This window comes from Triturus cristatus, chromosome 10 (assembly GCF_964204655.1).
Source record: "Triturus cristatus chromosome 10, aTriCri1.1, whole genome shotgun sequence".
NCBI lineage: Eukaryota > Metazoa > Chordata > Amphibia > Caudata > Salamandridae > Triturus > Triturus cristatus.
In genome coordinates, this window is record NC_140593.1 from 274,037,471 (window position 1) to 274,056,296 (window position 18,826).

The 18,826-nt window shown below is 41.2% G+C and overlaps 1 protein-coding gene across 1 annotated transcript in view; it reads left to right on the forward strand.

Annotated features, from left to right (window-relative positions):
* LOC146789312 (1-aminocyclopropane-1-carboxylate synthase-like protein 1) overlaps positions 1-18,826 on the forward strand; it is an 80,191-nt gene that overhangs the window by 17,112 nt on the left and 44,253 nt on the right. Inside the window, exons 7-8 of the mRNA XM_085631058.1 lie at positions 4,235-4,312; positions 12,231-12,331. Of these exons, the coding sequence (XP_085487184.1) occupies positions 4,235-4,312; positions 12,231-12,331 (179 nt within the window). The remainder of the gene's footprint in view (positions 1-4,234; positions 4,313-12,230; positions 12,332-18,826) is intronic.

Below are 18,826 nucleotides of genomic sequence, written 5' to 3' on the forward strand. Positions count from 1 at the left end.
TACAATACTCTTCAGGTAATACTTGTACCCTTGGATGCTCAGTCAAGACCAGCAATGGTTTAGGCGTGCTTTATCACCCATCCGGAAAATGCTATTTCCAAAGTATCCATCATCCCCAGCTGGACCCCCGAATTGTTCCATCTCACCTCTTGTACTTTCTCTTAGGTATGAGAGAGACTCCCCCATCCAGTCATCATTCGTCAGACTTGTCCTAGAAGTCTAACATATCTACATAATCGATACTCCCCAGCAAAATCATCGCCTAGAGGCTACATCACCGCCTTCCATTACGTGCTTTGAAGGGGAGTGGTGGAGGGCCATAAAAGAGGATGAGCTCCCTCCGGCCGCAGTCTCTGCATTATGGAGAAATTACAGTCTTGATCTGCTCATCGGCCCCTGTTGCCTTTGGTCCTCGGCTTTGCAGAACTTCCAGAGGAGAAGTTTCTCTCAAGTCTCAACAAAAATGGTAACCCAGAGACTGTTGAATTGCCGACCGTCTCATAAATATATAGCATACCTACACCAAGAACCTAAATAGGACTCCAGTTATAAACCTGGTAGTCGGGAAGAAATACACATCTCATCCAGGGATCTTGGTACAGCCTCACCGGGAGATCAAATTTATTGATACAGCAGACTGTTGCTGCAGCCATGGATCCTCAACAATGGCATTCAAGACAGCTGGCACCACTACTATAGTAGGGAACCTCATGACGGAGCCATATGTGAAACCCTGGTCACTTGGCAGAGGAGCTCCCAAGTGAATGGAGATAATTACACTTTGACTTCCTCTCCTGTTCACTCTGGTGGGAGGGAGTCTCTTCAACTCCCTTTTCATCAATCTCTCCGAAGCCTACACGAAAACATCAGTTCCAGTTAATTTTGGATTGAATTCGGCAAAAGCATATAATAGAACCATTTGCTCCCTCTCAAAGAGGAAAAGGCATCCATTTAAGATTTTTTAGTGTCCAAAAAAAGTCCCCAACCAAGACTTCACATGAAGTCTGGGCCTGAGACAAGGCAACTAATGGATCAAGAGACCGAATTTCAGGATTTTGGCTCTGCACTTAATATTCTCTACTTCCACATTCCAGTGGCAAAGAGGCACACGGAATTCCTGAGTTTCACAGTAGGCAAATCCCATTGCCAGTATACTGTTCTTCCCTCCAGTTTGAAATATGTGCCTCAGACCTTTTTCTAGGTCTGTGTTAGCAGCTCATCTCCACAAACAAAGGAGTAATATCTATCCTTAGTTCGATGACTGGTTTATCTAGCACTACAGAGGAGATGTCAGGACTTCAACACCACTACAGCACTTTTACATTAACTAGACGTTTGAATCAATCGCCTGAAATCAAAGTAGACCTCTGTACAAATACTCCACTATCTAGGTGCCATGTTAAACACCGAACACAGAAAAGTGTATCCTTTGAAAGAGAAAGTATCTACCATTTAAAAAAAAAAAACAAAAAAAAAAAACAAAAAAAAAACTGCAGGTTACTGATGATCAGATTTCAGTCTTTTGGGGGCCATTGTTCTCATAGATCTTCCTTGTACACAATGCATTACTTCACATGAGGCCCTTGAAACAATGTGTAAAAGATTAGTGATCTCCCCCAGACCCATTACAATACCTGTGAAGAAAGATTCATAGGTCTCTAGAAAAACTCTATGAAGCAGATCATCAGCTGCTCCTTGACACTATTTAAAGACCTAGATCGGTCAGTTAAACTTGAAATTTCCTTGTTTAGTCAGATGATTTACATTAAAATGAACTTCATTCCTCAACTTTTGGATTTCTCACAAACTTTGTGTTTCTTGAAAGAATCACTAAATCACTCACCTTTACTTGGGGATATAAAATCCTGCAAGTCATAGAAATCTTCAAGGGAAAATATGAGGGAGGCTTGGCTTTTCTCCATATCCAGAGATCTATCGTGAGATGTATACAAGCTGCTCCACTAAGACCTTTGACCTTCTGTCCCCCTGTAATAAATGATGGGTTAAAGTAGCAGCTAAGTTTTCTCTAAAACCTGTTTTGATTCTTATGTTGGCTTCCCCCAAATGAGACAAGAAAAACATTGGTTGTATTAAACTAGAATCGCAGTGCAATATTGGAATGCAGTGTTTAGGAGAGGGGGAAGGTATAGCCAAGGACAGGCTTTGGCTACAGAGAAGGCGAGCGCTCTGCTTTAGCCTGAGACCGTCCTACTGGAGACTGCTGCTGACGCAGCGATTGCAAACCTGTGTATGATGGGCCGCGGGACACTGGGCCCATTAAGAGCAATGACTGGATCGTGGTGGCTCTCGGGCACGAACAACGGCGACCTGTGATCTTTCCCTGAGGGGGATTGGCCTTTGCCACCAGGGCCTAACATTGACCACAAACCAAGGGACAAAGCAAGGCTAACTCATTTGAGGCTGCTGTGCCGCCCTAGACCCCATAACCTTGCATATACGATTGGGCGATTTGATGAAATATCTGGGATACCAGCTGCTGACTTTAAGGGAATATAACTGGCAAGCTAAGATAGAAACGAGACGTTTTTGACATTCATGGTAAGGCGAAAAAAGGGACCAGGGGAGAATTTAATGGAGTAAAATGTGGAGCACAGACGTACACGCTTTATCAGTGCAATTAGTGTAGAAATAATGGAAACGTCAGAAAATACAGAGAGGAGCGAGGACTTCGGAGGAGAATCTGGAGAGGCTAACAAATAGTGACTGGAGTAGAAAGGACAGGAAGTGATGAGTATCCCCTAAAGAAACTGAAGCCAAAATAAAAGACACCGCTGCTGTGGGGAAACCATGAAGCATTCAAAACTACTGTGATTGTTAGGTGACTGTTAGCCTTTGTCTTGGATTCTAAAGTGAAACCTCTTGATAGCCTGCACAGGGGCCAACTGATGAGGGTTTTTGGAGTTCAGCAAAGATCTAACCTTACTTATTAATAACCCTACAAACTGAATGTGTATGGTTCTGAGGGACCTACTAGGTTTGGAAAACAAGAGAATTTATCAAGTGGTGGTCAATTCCATCAGGCTGCTGCTAGAAAAAGGAAGAACCAATGTGGGAAGCAGTGGCAGCACTAGGTTAGTCAATCTACATAAAGAGGAATGGTGGAGTTAAATTCTGCAGGCTACAGGGAGAAAGAAAATGATGCTTGGTGAAGCCCGACTTCTTCTATCTTTACCAAACCTCAACCAAAAATTGATTTCTAGGGAATGCCCTATAAGAGATCAAGCCTAGCCTGGCATTTAGAGGCATAGTGGCTTCAGTTGGTTTTCTTGTGAAGCTGAGAGTAAATTTTGGTGGCAAGCAGTTTGTGTTCTTACAAGTAGACTCGTACAAACCATTTGTAGACCACCTACCATACGAAAACCCAGATAGAAAAGACAGTCATATACCACATAGGGTTTTGGACACTTTTGTGGGCAACTAGACTAACCGCTTATGTTCCTTTTTCCCTTCTTCTGAGAGGGGTGTATAAGGTGGACAGGCTTTTTTCTACTTGGGATCATTGGCACGGTTTTTAATCCATTCCCAGCTCCCCATCCCCTGGCTATTTGACCTGACCCTCTGTTGTAGACATGCAAGCTAATTTTGCCAAGTATGGTTTATATTCTATTCCAAAAACAGAAGTTTTTCTTTTTTCTTGCATACAGAGGGAGCATGATACTGTGATTAATATGCAATACTTGTATGACGAGCTGTTTTATTTGTTTGGATGTTATTTTAATAAAATGATTGATATCCTGTAAGTGTTTTAGGTCGGATGTAATGAAGTTAACTAGTTTTGCCAACTAGTCATTTTAATGCGGTGTTGCGTTTCTATTTAGTCTGTCAACGGATGTGTGTGGGGCGCTATGGAATCTAATGGTTATTGAATGACTCTTTGCTGTACTCGATTCTTACCCTTTCATTAAAAGAAAAGTGACCTCAATATGTGTAGGTTGCAAGATCTCTTAATGTAACCGGGGCACCTTCAGTCTTCGACTTTCAATAACCTTAGTGGTTGTTGTACTACTACTTCAGTTTAATTTAACTAATTGGATTAACAAGCCCAGCTCAACAAATTGCATAATGATATCCCAGTGACCTAGTCATCTGGTAACCATACAAATATGGTATTCTGGTCGGAATGGGGAGTATGCTATTATAGAAGAATACATTATGTGAGGACCTTTACCATATATCACTAAGACTGGTTTATTTTTTGTTCTGTTTAATGCAGACATGCAACAAAGACGAAAACCCCTTTGAGTTAACAGTTGCTAAATTGGAAATGGCGATGCAGAGAGCGAAGGAGCAGGTAAAGTTTGAATAATAAAGTGTTTTATTCTGCCTGCAGATCCCACGTCCAGTAAGGAGACCGTGTCCTAATGGGTAACATTAATTTTCAAAGGTCTAAAGGATGGAAAAACCTTTTAGTGTCCGTGACTATGAATGCACTGTATTAACAGCCTCTAAAAAACTGCTTTTTCTTAAAAAAAAAAAAAAGAAAAAAAAAATTGTTATTTATTTCGTAGAACTACAGATCGAAAACTATACGGTTCACTGTCAGTAATTAGATCTCCTTTTTAGAGTCTTTTTCCGTGCTAAAAAAAAGGATTAGATTTCCTTGTGAAGCTTAAATAGATACAGATGTGCTAAGGCAAATCTGAGTGTGTGTTACTTCATTGTGTATGGCTATGAAACACTAAGTTCTACAAACATTGAAATGTGAGTTTAAGTTTGGCAGTTTAAAAAAGTACGAACATGTAGCAGATGAGGTTTAATGTTTCCGCAAACTGAAAACTAAACATTTAAAATACTAATAAAATCAGAACAAAATAAATATTGATCAACCCAGATCGAAAAATCAATAGCCTACTATCAGGAGCATTTGTAGAGGGAACAGCTAACCTCAAAACAACATAGCACTGCATCAGTTATTGGCAGGTCGCTGCAGAACACCTTTCTAAAGACCTTTTGGTATGCAAATGGAAACCATGTTGGCCCTTGAAATGCATTCACATAGAATGTAATTGATTCCAATAATCGTGGAAAGGTTAGTTCTACGTAGAGAGTAGACTAAAAATGGGAAAAAAATTTTAGTTGGGTTTTTGTATGTTGATTGACTATCGTGTATATATATTTTTTTTAAGCCAAAATTTACCAGTTAAAGTAATTTAATCGGATTTGAGAAGCAAACTGTTCTGAAACGTTTGCTTTCTAAAGTTATCCTGGGCTTTTAGAGCCATACTAGTTATTGAATGTTATAATAACCTTTCATTAATTCTGTTTGAGTGTACATTTTAGCATGTGGCTGGTCTCCTGAGTTTTGTTACGGAGGTGGAAAACCGCAGTGGAGGGTACCATTTCCACCACTTATAATGCTTCTTAAAAACCTAGTAGGTGAAGCTACAGTACTCTAAAATGAATGGATGTCAAGAAACTGGCAGTACTATTATCCCTTTATGTACTGAAGATATACCATCTGCGTACTGTCTAGGGGCAAAAGCATTGTACAAAACAACAAATCTATTCAAATCGTCCAAAATAACAATGAAGGCAACTTGTTAACAGGATTTATTCAGATATAAAAACAAACCAACGGATCTATTTTAAATGCTCATGTTTAAGAAGGTGGCTGAGACTAAAACTGGAAGTTTTGGAGGTTGGAGAGGGGGTTAATTGAAATAGGTTTTTCTTGCAATGTTAAAGGCCAGTTCATTGTAACTTTATGTTCAGATTTTTCGTATTCACAACTCGTGGGAACCATTTAATTGTGATTGCTGACTAAATCTGAGCTTGTGCAGCTTTTAGATTGTAATCTAGAGGTTACATATGGTTTATTGACATTTGTGGTGTTTTTTGTACAATCGTGCACAATGTTTTTGTGTGTGTGTGTCCTCCATGGTTTATTTTCCCCTGGTCGGTGTGAAAGGTATGAAACTTGTTTTGGTCACATCTTCAAATTATTATTCACGAGTGTACCTTCCATTACATGCTTCTCTACTACGTTTGCAACTGCTGGGCAGAAACCTTGATCTCTGTAGTAATGCTTGTATTGGTCCTCCAAATGGTATGGTTGTTTGGCTTCATTGAAAATGCAAACCAAATCATTCCTACCATTGGACCATCAGGCACTTTTAATAGGAAAGTTACACTTTAAAAAAACTATTGATAATCGGATTCGCCCAGCACATGAAAAGGCCAAACAAATATTGTACCTTTATATTATCTGCACATTTGGTGTATTATGAATACTAATCAATCCTGCCAAAAGTGCAAAATCTTAGAATATAGAGTACCTCTAGGTGTTCCTCAAAACTTCTTGGCATGTACAAATCTTTTTGTGGGTTAAACAAATAATCATGTCATGCCGATTTTGAGGGACTAGATAGAGCTGGAGGCAAGAATTAGATCCCAACTTTTGTGCTGTACCTTTAAAGGACTAAAACTACAATAAATAATTTATCTTCGCTCCTCCCTTCGTATCTCTGGAAAAGCAGAAGTTCTCCGAACTAAGAAATTTCATTTAGAAAAGGAAATTCAATCTACAACTGAAAGTGCAGCAAATATCAAACGATATCCTGGTGCTATCCAGATAGACTATCTGTGAGAAGAACAAGATCAGTTATTGTTTGCGGAATAGCCAGATCTTTAAAGCCTTTTGAAATTCTAAAAGATAGTCATGCTTCCTAAGCATAAGAAATTCCACAGCTTGGCAGCTGTCACTGGGACTGCTCGGACCTCTAATAAAACCTCTGGAGCAATAGCAGATGACCATTAGCTGATCGCAGGCTCCAGTAAGGAAGATAAGGTTGAAATTTGTCACTCGTAATGCGAACAGTGCAGCGAAAGCCCCGGAAGACAAGGCACATAGCTGTAAATTCCACTCGCCTGCTTTTAGGAATTCAAACTAGGGCCCTAAATGCTTCAGAGGCTGAGTAATGTTTAGTGCAGTAAAGGTTAACCAAGCTGCAGCCTTTTGGATCGGCTCTAAGCATTGTCATAAAGGAACAGAAGATCCCAAGAACAGAGAATTGCAGTAATAGAGCTGATTTAGGATGGTAACCCCAACAATCTGGTCTGTGCTGGTAGAAAGGTTAGGATCTTCTGTAGCGCTGTCTTGCGGTGGATGCAAATGGAAGAGACCTTGCTCACCCGCTTAGATAGGGTTAGTTAAGTCTTGGTCCATTCGAACCGCCATATGTGGGACCTCAGAAGCTGGAGTAGGGGAACTAATCTGTATAGAACAAAACCCAGATGCTAGGGAATTGTGAGTTTTTTCCACTTGGTATTTTAAGATGGGATATTTCTGTTGTGACCATCACCCTTAAGACCATCTACAACAAAGCCACATCTTTGGTAAGCTTAGAAGAAGGCCACTTCCTAAAAAAATCTTCTGCTGAGACAACAGTTTCAAGTAATTGTGTAATCTTACTGTTACACTTCCCCATCAAAAATCAGTGATTAAACAGATTTCTTTTTGTGGAATCTAAATACCATTTTGGATGCTGTCCAATCTGCTTTCAGGCCTTCTCACCGCACAGAGACCACATTGGTACTAGATAATTCACTCATACGGGCAAACCAGGACAAATCTTAGGCTCTGCTCTTCTGAAATCTGTGTGCCACATTCAACATGGTGGCCCAAGACACTCTCATTATCACATTTCTTTGTTGTTGTTTGAGGTTTGCACCAGAAATACTGCTCTGGGATAAATCCTACCTGTCCAATCGCTCCTTACTGTTTATCAATGTGATGCTCCTGGTATTTCCCAGGATTCTTCCCTCACCCCAACTCTTTAACCTGATATATTCACTTTCTCATTAAATTGATCTCTTCGGCTGGTCTCGGATTGAGTTACGCTGACAGCACACATTTATGTATCTTAACGCTCCGATGCAGAATGGCTGAACAACCTTTCATGATTGTATGCTCATTTTGGTTGACTGGATGAGGGAAAACTGCCTGGCTTTGAATAGTGACACAACCTAGATTATAATTTTTTTTTTCTAGCAAACAACCTCCAGAATATTCCAGCTGGTCTTTGTCCTGCCCAGCTTGACCTCCACCAACAGTCTGAAATCTGGAAGTTTTCTTTGACCACGACTTTTTCTTGGTTCTGCAGATTAATAAGCGGTCTCCCTGCTTTTTTCAGCTAAAAGTCTTGTGCAAGATTAGACTTTTTTTGCGCACCAAATCCTGTCCCTTACAGTTTAGGCCTCCAATTTAAGTTACCTGGATTACTTCAATGCATTGCTACTTGGTTCGTCCCTTTATTTACTCTCAAGACTTAAACAAATTCAGATTTTGCTGTCACGGTTGGTGCTCCGCCCACTATTTCTGCATTGGCAGGTCTGACAACGTTACACTGGCTGCTCATCCCCTAGAGGATCAAAGGCCATCTGCATCACCTTTAAAGCTTACCACTGTCTAAGATGCAGATGTGGTAATTATTTGCCTCCTTTGCAGCAGAGATCTAGCAACAGCAGTTTGTTAGCGGTGTCTGTGTTCTCAGCTGGGAGGGTGAGCGTTCTCGGTTTTAGCCACTTCAATCCACCCCTTTCCCATTTCAGATCTTTTGATCAGTTCATGAAATTACATCCTGGAGAAATTCTTGATGACTTTGCTGTTCGTAAGGTAGTAGCTTCTGTAGTGTAGTTTTTTTTAAGCTCAAGGACACATTTTAGAAATGCTGTACAACATTTTCCATCAGATTACTTTTATATTAATAGTATCAGCAGATTGACCTCCATGCACTCAAGTGTCGTCTACCCAAACATTCCTGAGTTTCCAGGAAATCCAGGGCCGCCTTAGCATACTTCCAATCAAAAACGTCATATATTCCTCATGTCATTTCCTATTTGATGGGTCTCTTTATTGGGACCAGTAAGAGAAAGCATATGTTCTTCATAGATCATTTATATTTGTCATCTATAGCCCTCCCCCCCCACCCCCTTCTGTATCTCCTTTATTCCACGTGCTTGGCATTGCAAATGCCTATTTACTGTCATCTGGTCCTTTTTTGTGATAAATACTTAGTCATAGATTCCTTTTACCAGAGACCGACTTGGTTACACCCAGGAATCACAATGTGCCTTCCTCAGTGGTTTTTAAAACTTCTTATTTAGTTTTCATATACAGTGGGGCTGCACAGTACTAATAATCATTTGTTTTCTCGAGGGCACATTCTCTAGAGCAATTTTTTCCTATGTTTCAATTTTTCTACTCTGCATCATTTAGTCCCACCAAGTTTATACAGCATCCAGTCTACCTTCACTGCTGATGCCTGTAATGTGTGCATTTAATGCAAGTTCTTGACTGTCCCTTAAAAAGTAGCTATCTCCCACACCTTTCAGAGCCTATGTTTAAAAGAAATTCTCATTCGCTTGTTGGGAAATTACAACTGCAAATTGAATATTCGTCATCTTATTTTCCTCGGTTCACACTTCTGTATCAAGGTACAGTTGTGTCTGCTTCCTTAACCTCTGAGTGCCTAGGTCGATGATGCAAGCCTTAGAATACGGAAAGCCATCTTTTCCTAAGGATGCCACTAATCTGCACTGCTGATCATGTGTCTGGCAAGCTACTCCGTCTCCTGTTTTCAATTCTGTTTAGCAATTCATACCTGCTTTCTCTAATCAAAACCTGTGGGCATATGTGAGCCAAAACAGGTGTATTCTGTGGGTTAACCACACACCTTCGGTGGCAATCGAACAGTTTGCAAGAACCTGTTTGGCCACTCCTTGGCTTTAGGCATGCCATCTCTCTTCTGAGCATCACTGCAACCAATTCTCTGTTCAGCAGCCCATCAACATGCCACAGTCCTGGATGTGTCCCATCACGCCCTGGCAACAAAAGCTTCCATTTGCCATGTGGTGCTATGGTGAGAAAGTGAGGCATCCAGTGATACTGTGCATGTCCTTGTCCAAGTTATTCTCTCCTGTGGTGGAGAGGAGCTTGTCATGAATCACTGACTCTTCCCCCCCTTCCTCAAGTAATGGCCCTCCTACACATCACTGTCTCAGAATATTGTGAGGGGGCAAAATGAGATCCATGGGCAGAACTTGGATGGTGGTAGCCATCTCGGTGCAGGTTCGGCAGAGCTATCAGCCAGTGGTACGTACCTTAGGCTGTAATTTAATCCGACTCTAGCAAACCATTCATAATCATGAAGGCGTTCAAGGAGGCTGTTTGTCACCTATAGGGCTTTTATGCCCCAGTGAGCAAGCAGTTTTGTCTGGCCCCCATTTGCCTCTGGATTGCATCTTCCATCTACAACTGTTACAAGTTAGTGTTGCAAGTTTGTTGCCTTTTTGGGCTAGTCCTACATATCCGAACAAAGTAGAAGCATAGACCGTGGCTTTCCAGAGACCCATTCTTAATAGGAAACCTATTATACAGCCACAGTGTCTACTTGGCATAGATTATGCAACCCGTCATGTAGTTTCAGCACCGATGCTCACTGTACTTGAAGCATCTGAAAGAGAAAAGGGTACGGATAGAAAAAAATTACACCGCAACCTTGCCAGGCTTCTAACACCCCCTGTCTCACTATCCAGTGGTCCACTTCTAGATATTTTATCTTCATTCGGATGAATATTTAGTAGAAATTGACCAAGCTATTTTAGGTCCTGTATTAAGGAGCAGAGTTGCAGGCAGTAGATGACTGTATTGCTTCCTAAGCTTGGAATCGTACAACTGTACACGCGTTTTCCAGTCATCTTGCTTGAGGTTTCCAATATTGTGGTAATGTGTGGAAGTCTGGAATCTGGACATAGAATTCCGAAGTTACTATGGTGAGTAGTTGTTCCTTTTACCATGAGGTGTTCATAATAAGTTGGCAATTGGTCATGTTTAACAGACTTTGAGCGTGGTTGTCATTTTGTTACTTGTTATCATGGGATTAAATGACACTTTTTTTGCGAATCGTTAAATAAGTCTGTGTGTATATATATATATATATATATGGTGGTGTGTGGTTTAGGAGAAGAGCCTGTTAGGTCCTTAGTGGGTCACTCCAGAATAGCTACATAAAACTCCAGTTGCACCATCTGTGAGCCCTCTAGCTAGGTGCGCACCCCCCAGCAGTCAGCTGTATTTATTGTACAAGAAACCCTAATTACATGAGTTTATGTGGTCGAATTGTGAATTAGTTTCACATTATCATTCCTCCTAAACCCCAGTGTATCCATCCACAGTTTGGAAAATGACTGGTGGTAGTTGACATTTCTCCTTTTTAATGAATAGATTTCCCAAAGCCACTTAAACCTAGCTTTAACAGTATTAAGGAAATTTTAAGAGTGGCAGAGTCCCAAATGGCAAGACCCCTCACGCCAAACATGTTTCAAGTAATACCACTCCAGTTCTTCATATACCTATTTTTATAAATCTGTGTCCCTTACCACACCGGTCATGTTATTTCTGTGCCCTAAGCTGTGGCCTTTTTGATTGAAAGAAAGGCTTAAAGATGTTTTGAAGTCTAAAGGGGCAGGGCATATTTTGGTAAACGGTGTGTACAGAAAATATTCACACTTTGTGGAAAGGAACACCTGCTTTCAACGCTCATTATTTATACTATTCATTCAAACATTCTGGCTTTTTGTGCTACCAACGTTTGTTTATCCCAACACTTGGGCAATAAAGAATGGTGAAGCCCGAACAGTGGGAACATGAAGCAGTAATTTGTTTTAAAGAAGACATTTTGATAACTAATAGAAGTGCACCCTTTATTTTTGAGTCCCTATAAATGCACAGAATTCATTTGTCTTTTTGGACAATGTGGTATTTTGTTCTGCTGGGATGTAAACTTAAGTAAAGTTGACTATATCAGTGGTTCCCAAATGGATATGGCGCTTTTGATTCCGTTTAAATGGGGGGCTCTTTATGGTGACCTGGCTATTTATGGTGGCATGGGGAGGGCAGCGTTTTGCTGGTCTAATGTAGAACATACCGTATTTAAGCGATTGTCGCTAATCGGAGGAGCTTCAGCTTTGACGGTTATACATTAGACAATTAAATCATACTAAAGAAAAGAATAATTTGTAATGGTTAACAAAATATTACATTTTGCAATTGAACACCTATAAATTTGGGAACCACTGGTTGCTTATTTTAGAGGATTGCAAATGTACAATGCTAGCTGCTTTGAAATGGAATCCTCAATCTGCCCTTGCCGCTCCTGTGTTGGACGTCATTGTTGGCGTCTCCTACTTTTCGGTGTTTCTTTTTACAGGGCATCAGAGTCAGAGCATTAATCCTGATCAACCCCCACAATCCGTTAGGGGACACTTACCCTGCACAGTTACTGAAAGAATGTCTAAACTTTGGGCACAGGTTTGAGTCCTAGCACTATTTGTTTGGGCTTTATCTTACAGTAGTAAAATAAATGTAAAATGGACTTTGGTAACTTTGGTCTTGCCTTTGGGCATTCTCTCTGCACGTAATTTTATGGTGTTTTGGGAAAAGTTATTTTTGTACATGTCTCAGTTGAGGTAAATGGGGCATTTCTTAGCAGGGGACCTAGGAGCAAAGTCTTGCGTTCATCAGATTTTGGCTTGATCAAATAAAATTTAGACCGATGCTTACCAAAGTCACCAGCAGCAAATGTATTTCTAGAAAGTACATTTCCTGCACATTACTGTGTCAACTATTTGTAATGAAAGGTATGTTCATTATAAGGAAGGGCTAAAAGCCAGTTATGTGAGGAATATCATCTAAAATCTCATCTAAAAAAAAATAAAGCATGTGCTAGTTTCATCCTTTTTGATTCTGTGTGAACTATCAGGATTTGTAGAATTGAAGTAACTAAGACATGAATTGTAATACCTCTTTTTGTGAAGTGTGAACTATGAATAACTAGCGTCTTCATCATGGAATCTTCATTGTTGTCATAAACACTGAATAGACCCACCCATGTGCAGAAACATAGAATAATTTTATTTGCTATTCTTTGAATAGCAGTGGGCGTGGTTGGCTGTTTGAAAGGAGAATTGCATTTTTCTGCCCTATGAGGATGCTTGCTAATCTAGCTAGGGTTTTTGAAACATATTGCTAGCAATTTAGGTTACACTAGTAACGTTTCGAAATTTGATTGGGTTCTTTTGTGATGGAAAAAAATAAATGTGGCTACGTATTTATATTTTTTTATCCCAAAAGTTAATGGGGCAATTCACAAAGGGATATTCAGTCATAAACTTATGTTTATGGCCGAATATGCCTTTATTCATGCCTGTCGTGAATTTGCAAAAAATAGTCCTGACTTGCGTAAATGAGTTTACTACGGTGTATTAGTCCAGCCAGACTGTTGGCAAATACACAGCAATAACTCGCATGCAAGCAACGGAAAATGGGAGGAATAAGGAAGGCGTTTTTAGCCTTGTATGTTTGTGGACAGCCACATCTTGTACAGATGTGGGTACCCAGATCAGCAGTTTCCCACCCTCGAAATAGTCAGATTTTCTTCAGCAAGAGCCTTGAGTACCTTCCCTTCCAGGACGGCAAGAGAGACCGTCTCCTCCAAACTGAGGGGATGTAGAGAAAAATGTTATCCATTCCAGTCATACAATTGGGAATTGTTGTGAATGCCAGAAAATGGGAAATTTGCTCCTGTTCGTGGGACTACTCGGAAGGGTGCAGATTTACTGTTTTGTGAATTGCCTTAAATTTTTTGTAAAATTGTTCTGGGATTCCGAATATGGGGAAGACTATTTATTGTTTGACTTCATTGAAGATTCCTACAGTGGAGAAATTGGATTAGAAGTGAGTAACCTTTCCATCAGTACTACCACACTTGAAAAAAATTGTCAATTTGCTGGATATATAAAGGGCAATAATACAAACCGGAAAGAGAGGGTCCTAGGGAATTTTTTAAGACCACGCGTGGATATATTCCCCAAAACAAATGAATATAGACAGCACAAATATCCACGGGTCTTAAACTTTACCTGGCTTATTAGAAGGCACCCATGAAAAGAATGACCAGAACACGTGTCTGGGCATTCCTGTTCATAGGACGGATTCCCATCACTCACCGAGGTGACCTGCTTCATCATCTGTGTCTCCTCCCAGCGCCACACTAGTGACGCAAAGGGCTACAACCATTACACTAAGAAGGGGAGCTCACGGATGTTTTACAGTTAATTATAAACACGCAAGGCACACTCACAAGATGTGAAGAGGTGTTATTTCAGGGCGTGATGAACGCAGTGCATGTGAGTAAGAAAGTGATATGTAAAGTGAACAAAAGGGCTGAGTGAACTCTGCATGCCTTGAATTCAATCCCTCATGTACGGAGAATCCCTCCCGTCCTCCTTGCCTGATGTCACACGTTCCGTGCTTCTGGCCTGGGGTGCCTCTATGGCACGGCACTTGGCTCCGGGAGGTCAGTGGTCTGCAGGGGTTCCGTCAATGGGATCTTATTGGGATCTCCCAGCTTGGTGATGTGTGGGCGAACGGCCACGTGAAATCCTTTAAGGACCTCCAATCCACGTATTCCCTCCACCCATCTCAATTTTATAAGTACCTGTACACTTGCCAACAGACACTCGGATCCCTGAGTACAGTCCCCTGAAGCGCAGACCGTGTAGGGCGATCTGGGGAGGGGGGGGTATTTCACGTATCTACAAGACATTGGTCAACACCCCGACCCTGCTCGACCGACTTTGGGAGGAATGGGTGGGCCCCCTGGATGAAGCGGACTGGCGGGATGTTCTTATGTCATCCAGGACAGTCACTGCATCTGCCAAACTCCGCCTGATCCAACTATACTACATATACGCCGCCTACCTAACTCCACAGCGCCTGCATCGCGCCGGCCTCTCCCCATCCGCCTCGTGCACACGCTGCGGCCAAGATCCGGCCGATTATTTCCACATGGTATGGGCCTGCCCCCGATAGGCGCAGTTCTGGGGCGAGATTGAAACGGAGCTGTCCGAGGTCTTGGGGTGGGAGGGATTACGGACGGCCTTGATGGGTCCAGGAACGAGAAGGTATTTTATAATACAGCCATGGTCGTGGCAAAGCGGGACATAGCCGCCTCATGGTAATGTCCTACACCTCCCAGCTCAGCCAGATTGAGAAAGGGGATGGATTGGTGCGTGGCACAAGAGAAACCCTTGTACAAGGCACAGGGGTGTCCTGGGAAGTACCGGAGGGTGTGGGGCAAATGGTTGGGTGCCGTGGACTAGCTTGTCCCATTGGCACATTTATGCTGTTCACCGCGGGAGGGCGGGTCTGAGTGTCATGTATGTGTTCTTCACGATGTACTGTGTCAATGTCTGAATTCTGCAGTGTTGATACTTTGGTGGTTGCCTTCTCTTAAAACAATAAACATTTGTTTATCAAAAAATAACGAACAAAAGGGGAGAGAAATTTTATTAGATATCTTCTAATGCCCAAGTTAAATCCAGCGCAACAACAGTTTTAACATAACTGTCCGTGTGAGGAAAAACACAAAAAGGTCTACATGTTTCAGCCTTGCGGACTAAATTAATCCACGGCTTTGGCTACTGCGAATAACGTGCCCAAAAAATAATAAAATAAATAATGAATAACACGGTTGGAACAATTACAACCATGTGACCTGTGTTAGGTTCTTCAAATCCTCATCTGTACCAAGGATACTGTGAGTACCTGCAAGAATAAACACAGAAAGGAAAATAACCTGTCGCGTATCTACTAAGCCCTCCAATTCTTAAACGTCCAGTCAAATGCTAGTGACTTAGCAATTATCATCTAGTTGTTGCAAATATGCCTTACCCATGTACTGTGAAGAAGACCCTTCACCTCACCTAGCAACAGCTCAGGATAATGAGGCCCCGCTCTGTGAAAAATATAAAGAGCAGAAAGATGCTCAAAGTGCTATAATACTATTAAACTCCATAGGTTAAAATTCATAATGTCACATCAATTATGCAAATTAAAAAACGGCATTGCACAAATAGGTACTAAACCAGATACAAAAAAAACTCATTTATTATGTGCCCTATACAGACCATGTCTAATATGTTCAGAATCAATGATGTCCTATCGGGGGCAATATTCAAGGTAGAGAACACGCAATTTTAGTGTCAATCATCATTATCGGATATTTGGGTCTGTGAATGTCATGCAACACGAGTCTATGAATGATCATGTGCCCACTCATATGTAAAATTTTATCTTCACGATTCTGCAAAAGCATTCCGCTTCTCCTGGCCGAATAAAAAGACGGACGGAAGCTCACAAAAAGCTCAACCCCATTAGCTTAAGTAAACCAGGGCATCCTGACGAACACCACATTAAAAAGCATTGAGCACTGTATCCAACAGACTAAAAGACGGCACAGTTTAAATACAAGCGTTTATTGAGGCTAACACGTAAAGTGGCGCTAGGAGGAGACCCAGATGATGAAGCATGTCACCTACGTGAGTGATGGAAATCCGTCCTATTAATAGGAATGCCCAGACACTTGTTCTGGTCATTCTTTTCATGGTCGCGTTCTACTAAGCAAGATAAAGTTTTAGACCCGTGGATATTTGTGTTGTCTATATATAAAGGGAATATCTAAACTTGGAATAGGTAGTTGAATCTCATTGGTTGTAACCACGGCTTATTCCTTCATTTCAATGCAAGTGCCTACCATAGGCAGCACAACCAAATCGATGCCTTCTTCCACCCTATTATTTCCAACCGCAGTAGATTCGTCAAACACTCCCATTTTTGATACTATTGCGATGTCACTAGTACACTGTATTCCAAGTTCTCCTTTTCTAGCCCATCTTTCAGATTATCCCCCTTGCCATAAAAATACCACTCTGTATTGTGACTTGTAATCAACCAGCAACAAATCTTTTAAAATGTGGAGTTGCTTCCATTGAATCCTCCTCCTTGGTGTTGTATACACTAACTCTGGAACTTTTAGTTTCCTCTAATTGTGAGATATCCCAATCTTAGCTGCCATTATTAGTTATGAGCAGCCAGTTCACCCTCTCGTAGACTTTCTGATTTCATCACATGTATTCGCTCTACAGATTCTCTTTTATAGGAAAATCGACAATATATTAAATCGAGGCTAGGACTTCTTTTCAAAAGCGCTGATTTTAAGACCTACGCACCATGTATACAGAGCGAACGTTACTTCCAACAATGATTCCTATACCCGTCAGGCTCCAGTTTGAAAACCTAAATTTACATGCAGAGTCCTTTTTTGTATAACCGTGCCAGGAATATCTCTCTACATTGTTGACCCCCGACCCTTCCATAATTTGGCCTGCAATTCCCAGATCCGTATATTTCCAGGTGTCTGTCACATTTGATTTATGCCCATGGTCATTCCCACCTTTCAGTGTGCATTTTTTTCTGACATCCCCAGCTTTTATCTCGGGCTGCAGTGTCTAATGATGTATCTGGAGGATACATCAGCATATTTTCTCACCCATCCTTACAAGCCTAAAACAATTTTTATTCGGTATTGTGCATCTGTAGCTTCTCTGACCCCTTCCGGTAATATATCAAGTAGTGAGCAAAAGCTGGATGTTGTCACCGACTAGAGAAAGTATGCAAGTCTGTTCTGCTCTACCGGCTCCTATTCCTCTATACAGTTCCTTTTAGTAGGCTCAAAAGGCACTCTCTGAATTGCTAGAGCTCCTAATTTCAGGTGTGCCTAATCCCCATTTGCCCGTGCTTTCTGCCCACACGCTAAATTAGTTTGCCTTATTTTCATTCTCCTAGATAAAGTCCATGATCTAATATTTTCAATGATTATATTTATCCCCTACTGGGTTTTTCTACTCCTGTTGTTGCCTTAAATATATGTAGATTTACTGCTCCAATGTCAGTTTACAGCTGTAGCATATTCATTCACGGACATTTCAACCCCATAATTTGCTATTGGTCAGTCTGTTTCACATTTTTGTTTCCATTTTCAAAATATCTTCCTTCAGTCCTGATGATTTCTACTAACTCAATCCCTCTGTGTGCCTCTTTAGAAAGGAATAGTCGAATTTGAGATCCATGAATTGATCGTTTTGTATTTATTTAACTTAAGGAGTCTGCCGTGTGCAGTTCGCATGTTTGAATTCCAGACGTTTTAACTGTCATTCATCCTTTTGAGGTTGCTAAAAGACGAAAACAGGCTAGCAATTAGTCCGTTACTTGCAGCTCGATCAATACTGCAGGTATAGTACTGTATTAAAACATTCTTATAGTTGACGCGGAATTGTAAGCAGTATCTTTTTAAGTAAATGTTGCTAGTTTCAGTTTTCAAATGTTAGAATCGGTGAGTGTGTGCTCGGAAAAATACTGTCCAAATTTAAAAGGAGGTATTAACTCGCTCTGCTACATCTTATATACTTTATCCCAGTATATACTTTTTACAGCTGACTGCCTATTTAGTCACTAATTAGGTTACCTTGTGGACGAAGCACTTTCAAGCATGTGTTTCTCTTGGCAATCGAGTATTTTTGCCAGTTGTCGTTGGCCAGAAAGAATACCACACCCTTGCGTGGCCGGGATATGTTGCAATGGCTCTATGCAGCAATTGTGGATTTGAGGCAGACCTGCAGAGCTGAAAGTCTGCACAAAATATTTATCAAACAAAGGTGGAGAAAGAGGAGACCGAAACAGACGCTCGTCCTCCCATCAATTGTATCAGAACCAAAGAGTCCTACTATTTATATGGACGAACTGTCCACGAGAAAAAGAAAACACTAGGATTACTTATATAACCCTCACCCACTAGGGTGTCGCCTTGGTGGCAAGCTTCATCATCAGGCGCATCCCATTCCTCTGCAGAACCGGGCACACTATGACCTATGTGTTGCGTGTGAGCACTATTTTGTTGTTTATTAC